General features: G+C 41.4%; 1 protein-coding gene across 1 annotated transcript in view; it reads left to right on the top strand.

Annotated features, from left to right (window-relative positions):
* Window positions 1-17391, top strand: part of LOC120528928 (zinc finger protein 850-like) — a 52444-nt gene extending 35053 nt beyond the window's left edge. Inside the window, 2 exon segments of the mRNA XM_039753005.1 lie at window positions 5357-5788; window positions 14210-17391. Coding sequence (XP_039608939.1) covers window positions 5357-5788; window positions 14210-15447 — 1670 coding nt within the window. The 3' untranslated portion in view covers window positions 15448-17391.
* Window positions 17392-20922: the final 3531 nt, after the last annotated feature.

Raw genomic sequence — 20922 nt, 5'->3', positions numbered from 1 at the left:
TATCATTTCATGATACATTTATTTATTAAGGCTTCATTTCATGATACATTTATTTATTTATGCTCACATTTCACAATACTTTTATTTATTTACGCATTTATTTATTTATTTAATTTTGTCCGAAATATTTCTCCATATTATCTCAGGGTGTTTTACAAAGATGCCTTGAAATAATATTAAAAACATCACTAAGAACAAACGTATTATAAATATGAACTATAGCAGCAAGCAACTTACTGTAAAAAAAAAATTGATCAAATAGATTGGTTTAAGTGATAATAGCTCATTTCCTTAATTTAAGTCTGTGCATATAAAGTTAAACTTCTTTGTAAGATTAATAGCCATTGGAATAAATGAGTATTTGAACCAGTGGCTTTATGCTCTTCATTTCTTCGGCATCTGACCTGATTGCACAACTCAGAACGAATTAAAGAATTTTAACAAGTGGACAGTAACAGCACTAAGGACAGGGACAGTCAGCGACACAGTGTTCTTTTCTTTTTTTGAAAAAGGATCATATATTTCTATAAAAACTGGTTGGATACGTTAGGTTTTATAAACCTGATGCCTTAAGACAAATGGCAGTTTTATTAATAATAACTGATGTCTAAAGATATTTTTAAACAAACACAATTTGCTCATAAGAGGGAAGTTGCAACAATAGATCAAAACGGAAAGGAAACTTTATATGATTTACGTGAGTGGGAAAATAAAAACACTACATATATATATATATATATATATATATATATATATATATATATATATATATATATATATATATATATATATAGTACAGTACCTGCCAAATAATACAAAGAGTACACCGCATGTGTTTCGCCCTAATTGGGGCTTATCAGGTGTGCACACCTAAGCTTCCTCTTACGGCGGTTGAACATTGGACATCAACGTTACGCCACAAAGGCTGCTTCGTTTATTTTGCAGGATTAATATTTTCATTTTGGTTAACTAATGTGGAACTAAAATGAATAATATTCTGTAATGTCAAATTGTACTGCATGCACAGTTCCGATCGGGCCGTGCTGTAAAGTGGATATTTTTGTTTTTAATGTTTTTTTTCATTAAGCGCATGTGGTGTGTGTCACTACGTGATTCCCGTTGCCGGCCCGATCTGCGTGCACTTGCGTATTGAAAGGCTACGTCATCACACACTTAACGGTGTTGCCTAATCTGTTTAACGCATGCGTGAATGCTTGAAGGCGGTTTCCGCCGACCATGGAGGTCACGTGTTTCCACTTACTGTGGAGCTCCACAGTGGCTGCAGCCGGACCCCTCTCCAGCATTATGGGACCTCCACCAAATTTGACAGGAGGTAGCAGGTGTTTTTCTTGGACTGCGGTGTTCTTCTTCCACCATGCAAATCGCTTTTTGTTCTGACCAAATAACTCCATTTTTGTCTCATCTGTCCAAAGCACTTTGTTCCCAAATTAATCTGGCTTGTCTAAATGAGCATTTGATACAACAAGCGACTCTGTTTGTGGCGTGAGTGCAGAAAGGGCTTCTTTCTCATCACCCTGCCATACAGATGTTCTGAATTGTAAAACGATGTACAGACACACCTTCTGCAGCGAGATGTTCTTGCAGGTCTTTGGAGGTGATCTGTGGGTTGTCTGTAAGCATTCTCACAATCCTGTCATGTGTCACTCCTGTATTTTTCTTGGCCTGTCAGACCTGCTGGTTTAACATCAACTGTGCCTGTGGCCTTCCATTTCCTGATTCCATTCCTTACACTTGAAACTAACAGTTTAAACCTCTGAGATGGCTTTTTGTAGCCTTCCCCTAAACCAGGAGACTCAACAATCTTTGTTTTCAGATCTTTGGAGAGTTGCTTTGAGGATCCCATGCTGTCTGTCACTCTTCAGAGGAGAGTCAAAGGGAAGGAAGCACAACTTGCAGTTGACCACCTTAAATACCTTTGACCACTCATGATTGGACACTCCTGTCTATAAAGTTCAAGGCTTAACGAGTTCATCCAACCAATTTGGTGACAGGCATTCAAATCAGCAACATGACAAGGGGACCAACATTTGTGCACAGCCAGTTTTTCACATTTGATTTCATTTCATAACTAAATACTGCTTCACTAAAAACCGTCGTTCGGAAAACACCACAGTGCTCAGATGTTCCTAGGAAATGAAAGACACACCACTGGTATCTCTATTATTGAAATTATCCTTAAGGCTCAGCTCCTTCTGTCATTCCTCTTTGTTCATCCCCTGTAGCCCTGAATCAGCCTAGCCGCTCTTCTCTGGACCTTTTCTTGTGCTGTTATGTCCTTTTTGTAGCCTGGAGACCCAAACTGCACACAGGACTCCAGATGAGGCCTCACCAGTGCTTCATAAAGGTTGAGCAGAACCTTCTGTGACTTGTACTCCACACATCAAGGCGCTATATTACCTGACATTCTGTTAGAGTTCTTAATGGCTTCTGAACATAATTGTGAATTTCCCCTTGGGATTAATAAAGTATCTATCTATCTATCTATCTATCTATCTATCTATCTATCTATCTATCTATCTATCTATCTATCTATCTATCTATCTATCTATCTATCTATCTATCTATCTATCTATCTATCTATCTTATAGTGCTTTTCTTGTTTATCTATCTATCTGCAATATGAATAGCCTCACACAATAAAAAATATCTGCCTACATAATCTAATATATTCTTAGCAAAAAATAGAGCAGCATACCTTTTCTAGAAGCAAAAAAAAAAAAAATGGACAGGGTGTCATGCAAACAGCTTAGTTTCTATGCCTATTAAATACAACTACGACTACAAGCTAAATTAAATCAGGTCTAAAATACAGGTAGTAATTCCTATCCACATGCTATTTAAAACAGCAACATTTTTCAGCCCAAAGTTTCTCCTTTGGTTATCTTTTATATTGTTAAAAACCTCGCACTGTTCCAGTGTACTGCTGAGATGTCACACAATGCACTTGGGTCCCAACCCAGGTGGTCCGTCATGTGGTGGGTGCAGCAGCACACTATCTGTGCAGGCTCCCAACCTTTATATATAAGATGTAGAAGGAGGGGAGGATAGCAGAGTCACAGAAACAAAAAAAAAAAAAGATGTTAGTAATAGTTTGTAATAATGCAACTGCACCAAATCAAAGAATACCGTGCAGTTCACCGGCCAGCCACAAGTAGCGCCAGTGACCAGACAAGGAGATGCCTGCCAGTCGGTCCGCAGCGCTGCTTTGCTTGGTTGCAGTTTGCTTGTATTGAGAAGCACAAACTACTTTGACCTGTTAAAGAAAAAAAAAAAAACCTACAGTATATATGTATATATTGTCTTCCATGGCTGCCCGTTTGTCTGTCCAGGATGTTAAATCACCTGTAGCTCGCAAACCGTTTGAATTATTGACCTGAAGTTTAGTACACGTATACTATGGGACGTCTACTGTCTGTGTTCAGGGTGATGATTGACCTCCAAGGTTATTCCTCTTGTTATTTTTATTTTATTTTATTGTAGAATCAACTCTAGGCAACAGGGTGGCCATGCGGGGCATGCGTACGGGCACTGTTCTCATTTCATGCCGCCTTCGCCGTCACTTCCTCTACCTCTTCATATTATAAATCATTCTTGAGGCAGATTGAAGACTAATTTCTGGTATCATCCCCCTCAAGTCAGAATTCCCTATAACCATCTAGCAGTCTCTGACATGGAGTAGGAGAAAGCGTTTCCCACACCTCCATGCAGCTGAGGAATGTCTTCTCAGCAGAAATTCCTCCACAGCATCTCAGTGGGATTTCTGACCTGGACAATTTCAGAAGCCTCCATTTCTTTCTTTTTTGGTCCTTCCTTGGTAGATGTAATGGTTTTGGGACATTTTCAAGGGGTCAGTCTTCTGGAAGGTGGTCCCCCATTTTCCTAAATCATCCTCTGGTACAGTGAAGAATTCTTAGTAAATTACAAAGAGGACTGTTTCATTGATGTTAGGTTGAATGCTCATAGGGGGCTTGGTGGTCTCATGGCCTGAACCCCCTGCAGATTTTATTTTTTTCTCCAGCCGTCTGGAGTTTTTTTTTTTGTTTTGTTTTTTCTGTCCTCCCTGGGCATCGGACCTTACTCTTATTCTATGTTAATTAGTGTTGTTTTATTCAAATTCTTACATTGTCTTTTGTTTCTCTTTTCTTCATCATGTAAACCACTTTGAGCTCATTATTTGTATGAAAATGTGCTATAGAAATAAATGTTGTTGTTGTTAGTAGATTCTATAATGGTGAGCCACGCAGGCCCCAATGTAGCAATGTACCCCCCACTACTGCAACGTTTTCTGGTACTGTGGCCAAATGTCCCTAATAACTTTGCCTTATCTTTTCCAGAGCACATTGTTCTAAAACTCCTGGGGCCTCACGTTTAATGCCTGGTGTAGAATTCACACTAAAATATGGCGTTTGGACAAAAAACTGAAATGTGAGTATGCACAAATAAATTCTGATACGCAACTGTGTGTAAAGCAAAGTTCGACACACTTCCCCTTTATAAATCTCAATCAATGTGAATTTTAACACATGTGTACGTGCCTAGAGCCCCGCCCCTCCCGACTCCTCCCAGGATTTGGCATATTTGAATATGCAAATCGGTATAAATAGCCCTGTTTGTTTAGTGTTTCATTAAAAGACAAAAGAAGAATTTCGGTGAATGCGAAGTGGAGGTCTTGCTTAGTGAAGTGGAGACAAAGAAAAATCTACTTTCTGGTGGCTTAGGCAGTGGTATGAGCAACAAAAGTAAAATGACAGAGTGGCACAGCATGGCGGTGGGCAGGCAAAAGTTCAAGTTCAGAAAGCTGCACAGTCCCTGAAATAACAATAGAAGTGGTCAGATGTCAGAGTTGATGTGAAAAGGTGAGTGTCTGAGGGTGTTAGGGACACAGTGAAGAAGAAAAAAGGTCTACATCCATAATCATGTCAAAATGTTGACTTTAATAAATTAAACATTGACTTTAAGATGATGTTTATGATGTTCTACTTTAATGATAAAATAAAGAATGAGATTAACGTGGAAATGTCAAGATTAAAGTTTCTCAAACCTGTGCTGTCATTATGAAGCGAGTCAAAGTGAGAAAATTCCCGAGGCTTTGTCCTGATCAGTCTTCCTATCAAGTTGTTTTCCTGCTCCAAATGCTCACAGTATTCCCAATCCCTCATAAACACTTCGTCAGTCTGTGTTGGGTTTATACTGAAATTTAAGTTTGAACTGTGTTTCTTATTGGTGATGACCTTTTTGTGTCACTTTTATTTTTACAGGAGCCACCTTCTCAATACCGTCGAGGTCTCTAATCCCCTCCAGGCACCAGCTGTTTAAATGACAAAAACAATTGGATAACAGAAGAGCAAACACCGGGAAGGAAAGAAGAGTTTAACACAGAACATGGCCTCGGAGAGAGACGAGAGTGTAGACGAGAGACTGGCACGCATCAAACAAGAGGACTGTGAGTGGGGGGCCCCAGCGGCTTTGTGTGTGAAGCTGGAGGATGGCGAAGAGGGAGTTTCTGCCGTCAAAGAGGAGACTGTTGACATTAAAGTCGACGAGTCGGAAGATTTCCTCGTTGGTCTCGGGCAGCACAAGCAGGAATCTGGGAGTATTTTCAGGCCTGCTCATTCATCTGAAGGGTCCCATTCCAGTTCACAGCCTTGGTTCAATAATACGGGACAGCTGCCTGCCCAGCAGAACTCTCTGAATCTGAAATCGGAGTTTGAAGAGAACGTCACTGACGGAAATGAAGAGCAGCAGTCGTCTGGGAGTGTTGGGATACGTAAGTAATGTGATTAAATATTAAAAGAGGTGAAACGGAGAACTCGTACAAGTTTGAGATACACTTGTGGTGAAACGTTTCCATTCACTCCTATGGTGGCCCTGTATGCCTGGGTGGGGTTGTCGATTGTTCTCTTCCTGTGATGAAATGATTGGACAACATTCTTCTTTATTACCAAAAAAAGTAGAAGTTTGGCATGTAAATTTGAACTTGTTGTGGGTTTTCTGAATCCCTCATCTGGTCAAAACTATACATTCAGGGTCAGTAATATCCTTTGGTTATGAATGAAGTGGTGCTGAAGGTTCCCAAATGTGTCTGAACTCTGTGCCTCTTAACTGCCCGTCAGTGGTCAGGATGATCTCCTCACTCATCGGACGAGCACTTGTCACAACGGGAAAGTCAGAGACGTTCAGTGCAGATGTGACCGAGAGGACTGACTCTCAGAGCCACCGCTAAACAACTTCACCTTCCAAGATCATCCGTTCTCAGATCATCAGTTTGTGTGGAGCTGTAGGCACCATGCCAAGGTCAGGAAGAAGAGCCACCCTAAGCCAAGAGAGAATTGGTGACAATGGTCAAATACCATCCAAGAACCACCAAGAGATCGGACTGCTACAAACTGGAAGCTTCTAGAACACCCGTGTCACCGTTCACAGTCGAGCGAGCTTTGAATGGCCATAGCTTGTCCAAGAGAGAAGCCCCTGCTTCAAAATTGACACCTTCAAGCTCAATTTAAATTTGTGGATGATCACAGGGAGAAAGAAGAAGCCTTCTGCTGGAAAGTTTTATGGTGAGATGAGACAAAAAAAAATGGAGTTGTTTTGGGCAGAATAACCTGAGGTGTGTTTGGTTAAGAAATGGGGAGGAGACATTCAACCCAACGTTTAACACTAGAATTACCAGAGCCTACGAAAAAACTCGTAATTCCGTCCCACCTTAAATCGCTTCTTAAATCCCTTCACACCTCTCCGCCAGCGTCCTTTGTCCTCTAAATGTGCTGATAAAGAGAAGCCAGGAGCAGCCGGCTATTCAATCCCCTCACCAATTTAGAACGTGCACGAACTTCTCTCAGCTCACGTCTTGATTGAGTATCTGGGAGTGAAGTGGAGTTTTAGAGTGGAAATCATAGATCGTTGTTTGGAACACACGCATTTCATGTCTGTTCCGTTTCTACAGTAATCTGTGTCAACACATTGTTAAAACAGAAACGTTTTTTATATTCTAGTAGTAGATGACAAAATGTAGGCATAAACTATATAATGTATGAAGCCTGAAGTCCAGATATCAAAGAAACATTTTACAAGAGGTACAAATATAACACAATATTTGCACTTTTATTCAAAAATATAACTGCAGAAACAAAAAGCCACCTTAACATGCGACATTGACAGCTGACATCTGTTTATTATAACTGTCTCCGTGGTGCAATAGAATCAGCCACTGACTAGGAATCAAAAGGTTACGAGTTCGATCCTGTGCTTCTCCGTTTTGAGAAGTAAACTGCTTAGTAAACTGCGTAGTCTTACTGTTTTAGAATTAAAGAATACATTTGATTTCAGTCTGTGACAGCCGGTGCAATTTATGATCCTTGTAAAGTTTAGCTTTGTTTTTTTTTTTTTTTTATTCACTTTTCACTCTCTCAGTCGCGTACAGAATCAATCCATACAACCCCATCTGACACGGCTGTTTTCACTAAAGACGCGCTATAGCTCTGCAGTGTACCACGATGCATACTAACAAACACATTCCCCCCCCCCGGGTTCTGACACACAGACGCTGGCGAAGCTGCCTTCTTCGTATCTCACCGTCACTTGATTTTCTTTTTATTCAGTTTTATTGAGTGTTCCTGCCAGTCCCCGCAGCTGCACGCTGTTTCTTTTGTACTCCAAGGCATGCAGAGGAGAGAATGGTAAAGAGCAGTAACTTCGGCGCTATATGCAATCATCAGACACTCCCCATCTGCCCGTGTCATTCAAACACAGGAACATATATTGGTGTAAAAGAATAACAAAAGTGCACTTTTTTTCAAGTGCACTTTTTCCATCGCCTTTTCCTGTAAGAAGCAATGTACACACTTCTCTCTATGCTGTGGTTTTTATTACACACAGAGAATGAAAAGTGAATTAAAAAAAAATAAACAAAGCTAAACTTTACAAGGATCATTAAAATGCACCGGCTGTTACAGACTGAAATCAAATGTATGCTTTTATTCTAAAATAGTAAGACTAAGAGCGGAGGAAGTTACAATAAAAGGGTGTCAGGTATCAAAGTCGCATGTTAAGGCGGCTTTTTGTTTCTGCAGTTATATTTTTGAATAAAAGCCCAATTATTGTGTTATATTTGTACCTCTTCTGAAAATGTTTCTTTGATATTTGGACTTCAGGCTTCATACATTATATAGTTTATGCCTACATTTTGTCATCTACTACTAGAATATAAAAAGCGTTTCTGTTTTAACAATGTGTGTACACAGATTACTGTAGAAACGGAACAGACATGAAATGCGTGTGTTCCAAACAACAATTTATTATTTCCACTCTAAAACTCCACTTCACTCCCAGATACTCAATCAAGGTGTGAGCTGAGAGAAGTTCGTTCACATTCTAAATTGGTGAGGGGATGGAATAGCCGGCTGCTCCAAGCTTCTCTTTATCAGCACATTTAGAGGACAAAGGACGCTGGCAGAGAGGTGTGAAGGGATTTAAGAAGCGATTTAAGGTGAGACGGAATTACGAGTTTTTTCGTAGGCTCTGGTCATTCAAGTATTAATCCCGATTGTGGTAACCGCACACACTCTGGAGCCTTAAAGATGGTGTGTTACACAAAGTGGGTGGGATAACGAAAGAGGAATCTTCAAGCCTCACCTCAATCCATCAGCTAGAAGGTTGAACAGGACAGCAGGACAAACGACCCTGAACGCACCTCAGAGCTGGTGCTGAAATGGCTAAATGGGGCTCACGGGAAGCCTTTGGATCGGCCTGACCTCGGCTCTATTGAAGGTATGCGGACTGCTCTGGGCCGGGTAGACAGACGAAGAGTTCTCAAATATCCAAGCTAGAATTCTGCCTGATGCTTGTCAATGGCTGTTGGAAGATTTAGCGTGCTAAGAAACATTTCCTCCAATATTAGGGATATTGCATGTATCATGTTGACCCAATGATGGTTTCAGGGAACCCGCAAGTAAATCTAATTTTTTTTTTTTTTTTTGTAATAAAGATTGATGATGGACAATCATACTGCCACTGTTTTAGAAATGGCGGATTGCCCAGCACCGCCTCGACATGCATGTCCTTTCTAGAGAATGGGAAAGGCGCTATATAAATAAAATGTATTGTTTTTAGGAGTTGGTGGAAACGTTTCACTCGGACTGTGTGCTTGTGTTGGCATTTTCAGTAGGAGAGAAGTGAGAGTTGGATGCTCGTTTGATTGGAAAGCAGCTGCTCGGCTGCATGATAACTAACAGTGGCCGACTTAAAGAGTTTAGTCGATTATATCACAAAAAAATAAATAACTAAAAGTAAAACAGAGGGTCCAGAACTTGACTTTGCCTTCCATAAAACTAGGAGTTTAGCCTTTACGTGTTGTTGACCCAATAGTGTAACGAAATAAATGAATCCTATCTTATGTGTCCATTAAGGGGTGCCACCGAGTCCCAAACCTCAGACCCAACTGCGCCAAGCCCTGGGTTCAAATCAAGAATTTTTTTTTTTATTACTAAACGCCTTTCTTTTTACAAGCTCTTATTGGGGATTAATCACCGTACCATTTTATCCATCTGTCCTTCCCTCTTTATCTTTTGTTATCTCCTCCTTTACTCCACCAGCAGGTGTCGCCTTCTTTCTCTGGATGCCGATCTGCAAAGTAAGGCACAGCGTGGCTTCTTCTATACTTGACCCGGGAGTTCCTCCAATACCAACAAATTACAACCGGGAAGCACTTCCAGGCCAGACGGAAGCTCCCTAAAGGAGTGAAATCCTTTTCCGGCAGCCCCCGAGGAACCCCACTGGGCTGCGTTTCTCAAATACACTCTGTGAACAAACGTATTGGGGATGCCTGAGCCTTACACCACACCGCGACTTTCATGGACATTGCCTTCAAATCCATAGACTTGAATATGGAGTTGGAAATCTGCAGCTATAAAAGCTTCCACTCTTCTTGGAAGACTTTTCCACAAGATCTTGGAGTGTTTCTGTGGGAAACTGCGCCCATTCATTCATTCTGTAGAGCATTTATGAGGTCAGGCACTGATGTTGATTGATAAGGCCTGCCTCGCAATCTCCATCCCAGTTCATCCTGAAGGTGTTTGATGGGCTCTGCGCCAGCCGGTCAAGTTCTTCCACATCAAACTCGTCCCACCAGGTCGTTCTGGGCCTTGCTTTGTGCACTGGAACAGACTAGATACTTTATTAATCCCAACTCCAGCAGCAGCATACTGATAAAAGACAATAATAAATTAAAGAGTGATAACAATGCAGGTATAACAGACAATAACTTTGTATAATGTTAACGTTCACCCCTGGGGTGGAATTGAAGAGTTGCATAGTGTGGGGTCTCCTCAGTCTGTCAGTGGAGCAGGATGGTGACAGCAGTCTGTTGCTGAAGCTGCTCCTCTGTCTGGAGATGATCCTGTTCAGTGGATGCAGTGGACTCTCCATGATTGACAGGAGTCTGCTCAGCGCCCGTCGCTCTGCCACAGATGTCAAACTGGCCAGCTCCATGCCCACAATAGAGCCTGCCTTCCTCACCAGTTTGTCCAGGCGTGAGACGTCCTCCTTCTTTATGCTGCCTCCCCAGCACACCACCGCGTAGAAGAGGGCGCTCGCCACAACCGTCTGATAGAACATCTGCAGCATCTCATTGCAGATGTTGAAGGACTCCAGCCTTCTAAGAAAAGGGCCTTCCCCAAACTCCATAAAGTTGGCAGCATAGCGTCATCCAAAATGTCCCAGTATGCTGAAGGATTGAGATTTTCCTTCAATAGAAGTAAGGGGCCACGGCACCCAAACCCTGACAAGCAGCCCTCCTACCCTCATCCCTCCTCCACCAAACTTCACAGTTGGCACAATGCAGTCAGGCAGTCACCTGCCAAACCCAGACTCCCCCATCTGACTGCCAAGCAGAGAAGCATCACTCCGTAGAAGACGTTTCCACCACTCTACAGTCCAGTGGCCGTGTGCTTCACACCACCCCATCTGACGCTTGGCATTGGGCTTGGTGATGTAAGGCTTGCATGCAGCTGTTTGACCCTGGCAACTGAATTCCATTGAACTCCCACCGCACATTTAATGCCAGTGCAAGTTTGGTGACCTTTATGCAGTCATTGACCCCCCCCCCTACGCTCTGTGACTTTACCTTGTTTTCCACTTTCATGGCTGAGTTGCGGTTGTTCCTGAACGCTTCCACTTTCCAATAATACCACTTAGGGCTGACCGTGGAATATTCAGCAGAGACGAGATTTCATGAACCATCTTATTGTAATCAGTGCCAAGATCTTCAGAACTCATGTCTGTAAATGGGGACTGTATGGCTAGCTGCTTTCATTTTATACCCCTGTGGCAATGAAACAGCCAAATTCAGTTATTAAGATTTCCCAATACGTTTGTCCATATAGTGTACGTGTTCCATTTAGCCCTGCATGTGTCCCGACTGGAGGCATCCCAAGAGAATCCCATCACCTGACGTATATTGGTGGGGACTAGATGTCCTTTACAGGTCATTTCACCCAATCCATCCATTGTTTCCTCACCCCAACTGGGAAAAGAAGCATGCAGGAGCCATTCTGACTAGGAAGCTCACCCAAGCCGCCTGTCCCCTCTGTGACGGCCTCTGTACTGATTAAAGACCTGCCATTGATCCCATCTCGAGATGCCAGTCCATGACTTTTGTTAGAAACATTTGCATTTCCTGAAGGAGAGACACAGATGTGTGTGTGTGTGTGTGTGTGTGTGTTGTGGCCACCAGGGGACACCCAAGCTCCCCAAACTCGACACAAACAGACACCATGTACAAGTCCAGAGAACAGTGTAACTGCAGAGAGTGCAGTACCTATGAGGTCACTCAGATAACACCCCAACATCACAAAACTCCCTCAACGTCATTCACGTAACACCCTTCACATTAGACTGTGGTTAACATTAGGGCCCCGTTACACTCCGGTTAAGATTAGGGTTGTGGGAGAGTCATCTGTGCATTGTCCATTGAGTCTAGATGTGAAAGGCACTGTATAATAGATAGACAGATACACACAAAAGGCATCATATGATAGATAGTGTGATATATGGCCGGCCAATACCCCCAGGCCGCCAGGTGGAGCCCTCCCTGTAGCATGGAGGTGCCTCGAATGCCAGCAGGGAATTATGGACAATGCAGTTTTTATCCACAGCCCTGCTGGATACCACGGGGGCCACTAGAAGGCACTGCAGGGATGAACAACAATTGTTTTCCCTACAACCCGGAAGTGCGTCCTGGTCAAATGGACAAAGGAAATGATCTGCTTCCGGGTTGAAGAAGAGGAGTTTTTATCTGACCTGGAAGTGTGACAAAGTCACATGGACTGAGGGACAGAAACAATTCCGGGTCAAGGACTATTAAAGACGGTTGAGCTGAGTCGGGTGGCAGGGTGACGGCGCGTCTGGGAGAGTGGAGGATTGATTATTGTTAGTGATTATTGATTTGTTACTGTATATGAATATAGTTGAGTGGAGGGTGCTTGGTGCATTTTTTAGTCCAAATAAAAATAATTATTGGACTTTTACCTGGTGTCTGGTTTGAGGGTTCAAGGGGATGACAGTGCCCCTTATCTGTCACAATGGATAGAAGGATGGAAATGAAAGGCACTATATAACAGACAGACAGAAAAATGTGAAAGGCACTATTATAGATAGAAGTGAAGGGCACTATATAATCGATAGATAAGTGAAAGGCACTATATAACAGATAGATATGTGAAAGGCACTACATATCTATTATAAAGTGTTTTTATTTATCCATCTATCTATCTATCTATAATATATTGCCTTTCATGTATCTATCTATCATATAGTGCCTTTCACTTATCCATCTATCTATCCATAGATAGATACATGATAGGCACTCTATAACTGGAATTGTCAGTGTAATTGATGGCACACATAGAGATCATTGCCCCAAATGTGAATCACAAGTAGTATCACAGTATGGTGGTCACTGATGCAAAGCTGTAAACGCAGTAGCCAGCACATCACCCTGAAGATAAGCGGCACTGGATAGGCGATTGACAGGCAAGTAACGCTGAGCTCTGCATTCCAGGGGTTCCCAGGAGTATCTGTGTTACACTTGACAAGCCTGGGAAGGTTCAGGAAGGCAGGCAGAGACTCCATGGCATTGGATAAATGGGGAAGCGGGGGTGAGGGGGGATGATGGAGAGAGTGACACCACACAAGGCACTGGGAGATGACTGGGAGCACTGGAAGAGCGAATGCAACTTTAGGAACAGTGCAAGGATAGTCATAGCAAGTTTTAGTAACTGTGACTTTACAAGGTATAACAGTGGGAAAAGGGATTGTTCTGAAAGTATTGCAGTGGGTCATTCATTGTTAAATAATAATCATTATTGATTATTGATTTGTCTTGGATCCCATTTTTGTAAAAATTGATCTATTTGTATGGAATGTTGTGTGATTTCAATAAAAATCAATAGAATTAAGAAAATAAGTAAATAATAATCATTTGGTGTGTGTGTGCCAGCCTTTCATTCCCAGTGCTTGTTACACTATTACTGTTGATGTTGTTGTCAAATGCCAAACATTACATGAAACTTAGCAAAATATCCTACCTAACTGTCTTTTTCCCCCTCTTCCAATTCTTTCTACTTTGATGATGAGAATGAGGATGATGATGATTATTACTATTATCATCTTTGGTGCTGAAAACTACAAAGCCTCATTTCCAGTTTACACCCTGTGACGTCACTCAGTCTCAGAGGTGAACTCCTTCCTCTCGCAGGGAGTGGGGTGTAGGAAGCTTCCTGACTTCTTCTCGTGTCCCTTTCTGAGGTCATATAAACTCTTACACTAGTCGGACTTTTAGAGGAATTCTCTGAAACTCCATCAATGCTAGCACTGGTAACATTTTTAACATGAGGCTCTAAATGCAGATTTGAATGTAAAGCAACACCCATGTTTGCTGACCTCTGAGGGAAGAGAGATGGGGAAGCCAATATTTTTCAGAATATTTCCTGGTGTATTTAGTCATTTTACCCAATAGAAACTACATTTTTGCATTGCACTTTTGGGTTGTGCCCCTGATTAGGTTTCCACTGTTCCTAGGTTCCATTACTGGATAGTGGTGTCCACACTCCCAAGACTTTTAGGGACACGGGTCATCAGTGCTCACATATCTTTATATTGATATATTAATAGATATTTGTTTGTGTTATTTCAGATTTACCCGAGAGTGACAGCCTCTCCATATCTTCGTTTGTTCAGATGTCCTCTCAATGCAGAGAGCAACACACTGAGAAAATCCAGAAATCAACAAGTGGATCCGAAAATTTGACAGGAGCCTCTGTCCAGTGCAATTCTGGAAACCAAACACAGACAGAAGCTATCAACGCTGATCAACAAGAAGTTTATGAACAGGTCCAAATTCACACGGGAGGAAAATGGCATTGTTTGAAATGTGACAAGCAGTTCTCAAACGGAAGGAATCTTAATATCCACATGAGTGTTCACACTGGAGAGAAACCCCACTGCTGCTCAGAGTGTGGTAAACGATTCTCTCAAACGTGTACTCTTCGGGTCCACCAAAGAATCCACACCGGAGAAAAGCCTTATGCTTGTTCTCAATGTGGCAAGAAGTTTTCTACCAGTAGCAGTTTTTGGAGTCACACAAAACTTCACACTACAGAAAACCCCTATTGCTGCTCTGAATGCGGTAAAAGCTTCTCCAGTGACAGCAATCTTTACAAACATGTACAACTTCACACTGGAGAGAAACCTTATGGTTGTACTGAATGTGGGCGACAGTTCTCACAAGCAAGTCATCTCCAGAGTCACATCAGAATTCACACTGGAGAGAAGCCACACTGTTGCCTGGAATGTGGCAAACGATTCTCGCATGTCAGTACTCTTTATAAACATAGGCAAATTCACACTGGCGAGAAACCTCATTGCTGTTCTGAATGTGGGAAAAGATTTTTCCAGAGAGGCCACCTACGAGAACACATCAGAGTTCATACTGGAGAGAAACCTTATCGGTGTTCAGAATGTGGTAAACAATTCTCAAGCAGCACTAGGCTCTGTAGTCATAAAATAATTCATACTGGTGAAAAGCCTCATCACTGTCCTGAATGTGGCAAGCATTTCTCAAAACTCAATAATCTTAATATTCACATGAGAGTTCACACTGGAGAGAAACCCCATTGTTGCTTAGAATGTGGCAAACGATTCTCATACCTCGGAAGTCTCCATCAACATCGAGGAATTCATACTGGAGAGAAGCCTTTTTGTTGTTCTGAATGTGGTAAGCGATTCAAAACCAGCACTGGTCTTCGTAGCCATAAGAAAAGTCACACTAATGAAAAAACACATCACTGTTCTGAATGTGGCAAACACTTCTCTGACATGAACAGTCTTGATATTCACAGGAGACTCCACACTAAATCCCATTGCCTGTTCTAAGTGTGGCAAACACTTTTCCTACTGGAAAGAGTGAAGGAAAGCCTTAGTGCTGTTTTGGATGACGTAGAGGATTCAAATCTTAATGAGTTCACAACTCTCTAAAAGTTCAGAGTGGGGAAAAGACTTATGGTACTGAATGTGGCAAATGCTTTTTAGACATCAAGCAACTTTAGATTCACATCTGAATTCACGGTTCAGAGAAACACAGAGTAATCTGAAAGATTTCAGACAGGAGGGAAACCTTGTTGTTGTCATTGATGTGGCAAACTGTAGCCATAAAACCATTCCTACAGGTGGCAAACCTCATTGCTATGGTGAATGTGGCAAGGCGTTCCTAGACAACAGTGACATTCATAACCATAAAATTATTTATACTGGTGATAAACTGCAAAGTCTTCTTAATGTGGTCAGCAATTCTCTTGTATCAGCCATTGTCAGAAACACATAAGAGCAGGAACGGAAGGAGCAACTATCTAAAATGTAGAGATATGCCACACATGGGACAAAACAATGAGCATTTTGGGATCCATGGGGCTATTGAAAAGGAACTTCCAGGCCCACCTTGGTATCCTCTCAATCTCCATTACCCCATACAAATTACAAAAGGAAACTTGACTAGGAACGATGCAGGTGCTACATGGAGCATCAACAGGAATGACATTCTCAAAAAAACAGGGCTGTAGTGTTGAAGCTAACGAGTGAAGTTCATGTCTGCATGCTTGTATGTGCTCCAAACCTCTCTGGAGAAAATAACCTCCACAAGAAACCATACTGTTGTTGTGAATGTGGCAAACGATTCTCATAAATATGCAGTTTTTCAGAGTTCCAGAAGAATATATCAGACTCGAGAAACACTTTGACGTATGTCATCCAAACAGGAGCTGGTCTTGGCATTAACGCTATGACATAACATACTAAATAGCGGAAAACAATATCTAGCAGCAGTACTGTAATAGGATGACAGCACCTTCTAAAGGAATAAAGCTGAAAGGTTTCAGTGAAATAAATTAAAGATACAGACGTACAATAAGATCGAGTTCACAGAGTGGTGCAAACTAACTAGAAGTACCGATAACAAGCTTGAAAGAACTCTTTGGTGGGGTTACAGCTGAATATGTTTGTTTAGTAGCTGAATATCTACAGGAAAGAGTGAACCAGTTCTGAGATGTTAATCTGGTAACTAAAGGGTGTTCTAGGTGAGTCGAGTCTGCAGTGGTCTTACTTACTGTATTCATAATCCTGGTGTGAAAGAAATCAACACATCAATTAAAGAAAGAAACATTTCCTCTACTAGGATGAGTTTAATAAAAAAAAAAGAAAAACTATTGGTGTGCAGGAATCAGGCAGGAGGAAACGTCGCCATTGCACCTTTAAGTTAGTCCTCAGCAAATGCTGAAGAGGGAGCATCCATTACAGTAGTCTCTTTCAGAATGACCAAAATAAATAGATAGTTTGGTTCCATATTCTGAGTGAAAGAAGCGCAATTTGATGTGTCAAGGCTTGATTATTTACCAATGTAGGATGTACTTCAAGATGGAGAAGGTGTATCTACTGTACAAATGAACAGTATTGATACACAAAGTAAGGTTTGGGGCTGCCTCCTGTATACTTGAAAGTCGGCTGCCAATGCAAAAGGTTGAGAAAAATGGTCTTTAGAGACATAAAGTCCACAACTGAACTGAAGTAATAGTACAGGTAAGTTGTTTTAAAGTCAATCAGTAGAGGAACCGGAAGCGATGTGCTGGGAGCTAGATGGAATTTCCCACATTTGTGTCTGCGGGGAGATGAGAGAAAGGATCAGTGCACTCTGCCACCCACTGGTCCAACTGGGAATGAGCTTCTTTTGAACGCTTTAGCTGCCTTCCACGCACATGTGTGTGACAATACATAGATAGATAGATAGATAGATAGATATGAAAAGCACTATATAATAGATAGATGGATAAAAATACGGACAGAAGTCTATCTATCTAATCCTGCCATCTACACTAAATTATCTATTTATTATATGGCGCTATTCATATCTATCTATCTCTAATCCTACCAAGTATGCTAAATGATCTATCTGTTATATAGTGCTTTTCATATCTATCTATCTAATCCTGCCAACTACGCTAAATTATCTATTATATAGTGCTTTTTATATCTATCTATCATATAGTGCCTTCTGCGGTGGGTTGGCACCCTGCCCAGGATTGGTTCCTGCCTTGTGCCCTGTGTTGGCTGGGATTGGCTCCAGCAGACCCCCGTGACCCTGTATTCGGATTCAGCGGGTTAGAAACTGGATGGATGGATATAGTGCCTTTCATATCTATCTATCCATTTTATAAACGGTTGTATTTACATAACAGCTCTGATTGGTTTGTTGACTTTCACCCAAGTAACTTACTGAAATAAAAGTCTGTTCTACCACACTCTTGTTCTTCTCATACCTCTTAGGTTCAACTCTTACCCTTGAAATATCTGTGTATGTGACAACCATCCAGGCTTGTTGTTTACAGGACATCAGCTGATCTCTAAATCATCTCTTATTATATTTTGTGTTTCTCCTGGTACATCCCTCTCTTGTACTTACTTGATCATTTCTGTAGCATACCTACATAACATTTCTAAACAAATGCTTACATAAATGACTCCAAGAAATGAAAGGCACCCTTTTGAATGAGAGTATAGCATCAAGTCAGTGACACTTGTGGGCTATTGATCTGCTCAGTTAAGTAGCAGAGGGGCTTGTTCATCAGTGTCAGCTGCTTTGGTGCACTAGAGGGGGGCAACAATAAGACGACCCCCAAAACAGGAGTGAATGGTTTAACAGGTGGAGGGAGGTCACTGACATTTTTCCCTCCTCATCTGTTTTGTCACTCATTTCACTTTGTCTACGGTCAGTGTCACTACTGGTAGCATGAGGCCATATCTGGACCCTACAGAGTTTGGTGGTACAGGTAGTCCAACGTCTCCAGGATGGCAGGCACATCAATACATGGTATTACCAGAAGGTATGCTGTGTCTCCCAGCACAGTCTTAAGGGCATGGAGGAGATTCCAGGAGACAGACAGGCAGTTCCTCTAGGAGAGCTGGACAGTGCCCCCTGTAGAAGGTCCTTAACCCATCAGAAGGACCCACCAGTATCTGCTCCTTTGGCCAAGGAGGAACAGGATGGGCACTGCCAGAGCCTACAAAACGACCAGTCAGGCAGGCCACTGGTGTGAATGTCTCTGAGCAAACAATCAGAAACAGACTTCATGAGGGTGGCCTGAGGGCCCGTGATGCTCGGTTGGCATTTGCCATAGAATACCAGAATTGGCAGGTCCACCACTGGCAGGCACCCTGTGCTTTTCACAGATGAGAGCAGGTTCACCCTGAGCACATGTGACGGACGTGAAAGGGTCTGGAGAAGCCGTGGAGAATATTGCGACATCGTTGAGCATGACCGGTGTGGTGGGGTTCAGTGATGGTCATATCCATGGGGGGGACGCACAGACCTCCACAGGCGAGACAACAGCACCTTGACTGCCATTAGGTATCGGGATGAAATCCTTAGACCCATTCCTGTAAATGGGGGGTGTGTCCTTATGCAAATACTGCAAGGTATGCGGTTCACCAGGAATAATACAGTAAAAGGGGCGTGTCCTTATGCAAATAGTAACGTCTAAGTTAGGATAGCACAGCGCTTTACGATTGATTACCGTCGTTATTTAACAGTTTTACAATGTCAAATTAACAGATTTTTTTTCAGTATAATTGTAAAGCAACAGTCAACGGTATTTGGCATATTTTGAAGGAAGAAAAATATACATTTTAGAGAACTTGGCTGTAAAAAAATAATGAAATGCATTGCTTTTAAGATACACAGGTAGTTTTCAATAGAACATTAGGTAACTTTCCTTTTTTTCAGGAAAGGCATTTTACTTTCACCATTTGCAGTATTTTTACCGTTAAATTTACTGACATTTTTAGAAATGCTTTGGTTTGCTTATTTTGAAAAGGACTTGCTTACCCAGGCGTCAGTGAAGACAGATGGCTGTGCAGATGCTCCCCTTTTAGAAGGGGCATCCGAGCGAGCTTTGTCGATGGCTTTGACATTTACATAACGGCCACCCGATTACTGCTGTGAGTTTTCCCGCTCGGATTGTAATGCACAACTGGCACAGTTCTTGGTTCCGCTGTTACAAGATAAGAAGAAGCCAACGATAGTAAAGGCCTTGTCCACCATTAGCAAAGTTAGTTTGTAAAGACACCGGCAACCAGGGTAACGGCGCTAATACTGCGGGGATGTGCTCTGATCTTCTGTTTCCGGCTAAGTTTCTTAGTGCTGCATTCTGAACGTTTACTAAAACTCATTGATGTCGTTCTTCGGTAGACCACACACACAGTTTCATTGCAAAAAAAGTGTGTTAGGGAGGAATATTGTATTTTACATCATTTCATCATTGAATTTCAATGAAAAAAAGCAAATGTAGATAATAAGAACATTTATTTTCAAAAAATCATAAAGATATTAGCATAGACAATGGATGTGTTTTATTATAAAGACCGTCAGCCAGGTCCCATACTTATATAATGGATCTCTCTCAAACCTGAACTTTTACAAAGCACCTCATTAGGTACGTCAGCATTTCTCAATCTTTAAGTATTTGCGACCCAAGTTTTCATAACAGTTTTAATCGCGCACCCCTAAAATTTTTTTTGAAATGTAGATGCATATTGTATTATACCTACCTAACTTTTGTCGACATTTATCTAACTGTATATTTATTGTTCTAGTATCAGAATGTAGTTTAAGTTCATTTGTTTTGGTTTCAACAGATGTTTTTTTTCATATTTTTGATTCTTGTTTTCTTTTTTCACATCTTCGCGCCCCCCTTTTTGTTACTTTGCACCCCCCTAGGATGGCCTGCCCCACAGGTTGAGAACCACTGAGGTAAGTGGTCATGTCTCTGGTCTCCTTTCCTTCCACAACGTGAATCTGATTGTAAGCTTAGGGGGTTAAAAATTTATTCCAAGATCGACCCAAAATTTGAGATAAATAAAGACAACATAACATTAAGATATTGCTACTATGGAAAAAAATAACTTGGAAGAGCAAGTCAGAGGCAAAAGGTATGACAAACATAGAGAAAAGCAAAAACAATAAACATATAAAAGGAAGAGCAAGCAGAGAATCAGAAAAAGTGAGTTTATATAAAAAGAAAACATTTACAAAAGATGTCATGATATGAATACTTTAGAGTAAGAATATGTGATAATGAAAAGATAGTTGAAGCAATTAGAAAAAGAAAAAACAATATAGATAGATAGATAGATAGATAGATAGATAGATAGATAGATAGATAGTGATGCTAAAGATTGATAGATAGATAGATAGATAGATAGATAGATAGATAGATAGATAGATAGATAGATAGATATAATTTAATTTTAGAAGAGTAGGCAGGATGTGAAAGGCACTATATAATAGAGTTTAACTTTTTTATA

This window comes from Polypterus senegalus, chromosome 4 (genome assembly GCF_016835505.1).
Source record: "Polypterus senegalus isolate Bchr_013 chromosome 4, ASM1683550v1, whole genome shotgun sequence".
Lineage (NCBI taxonomy): Eukaryota > Metazoa > Chordata > Cladistia > Polypteriformes > Polypteridae > Polypterus > Polypterus senegalus.
Note: the sequence above shows the minus strand (reverse complement) of the source record. Positions and strands in the feature narration are given on the sequence as shown.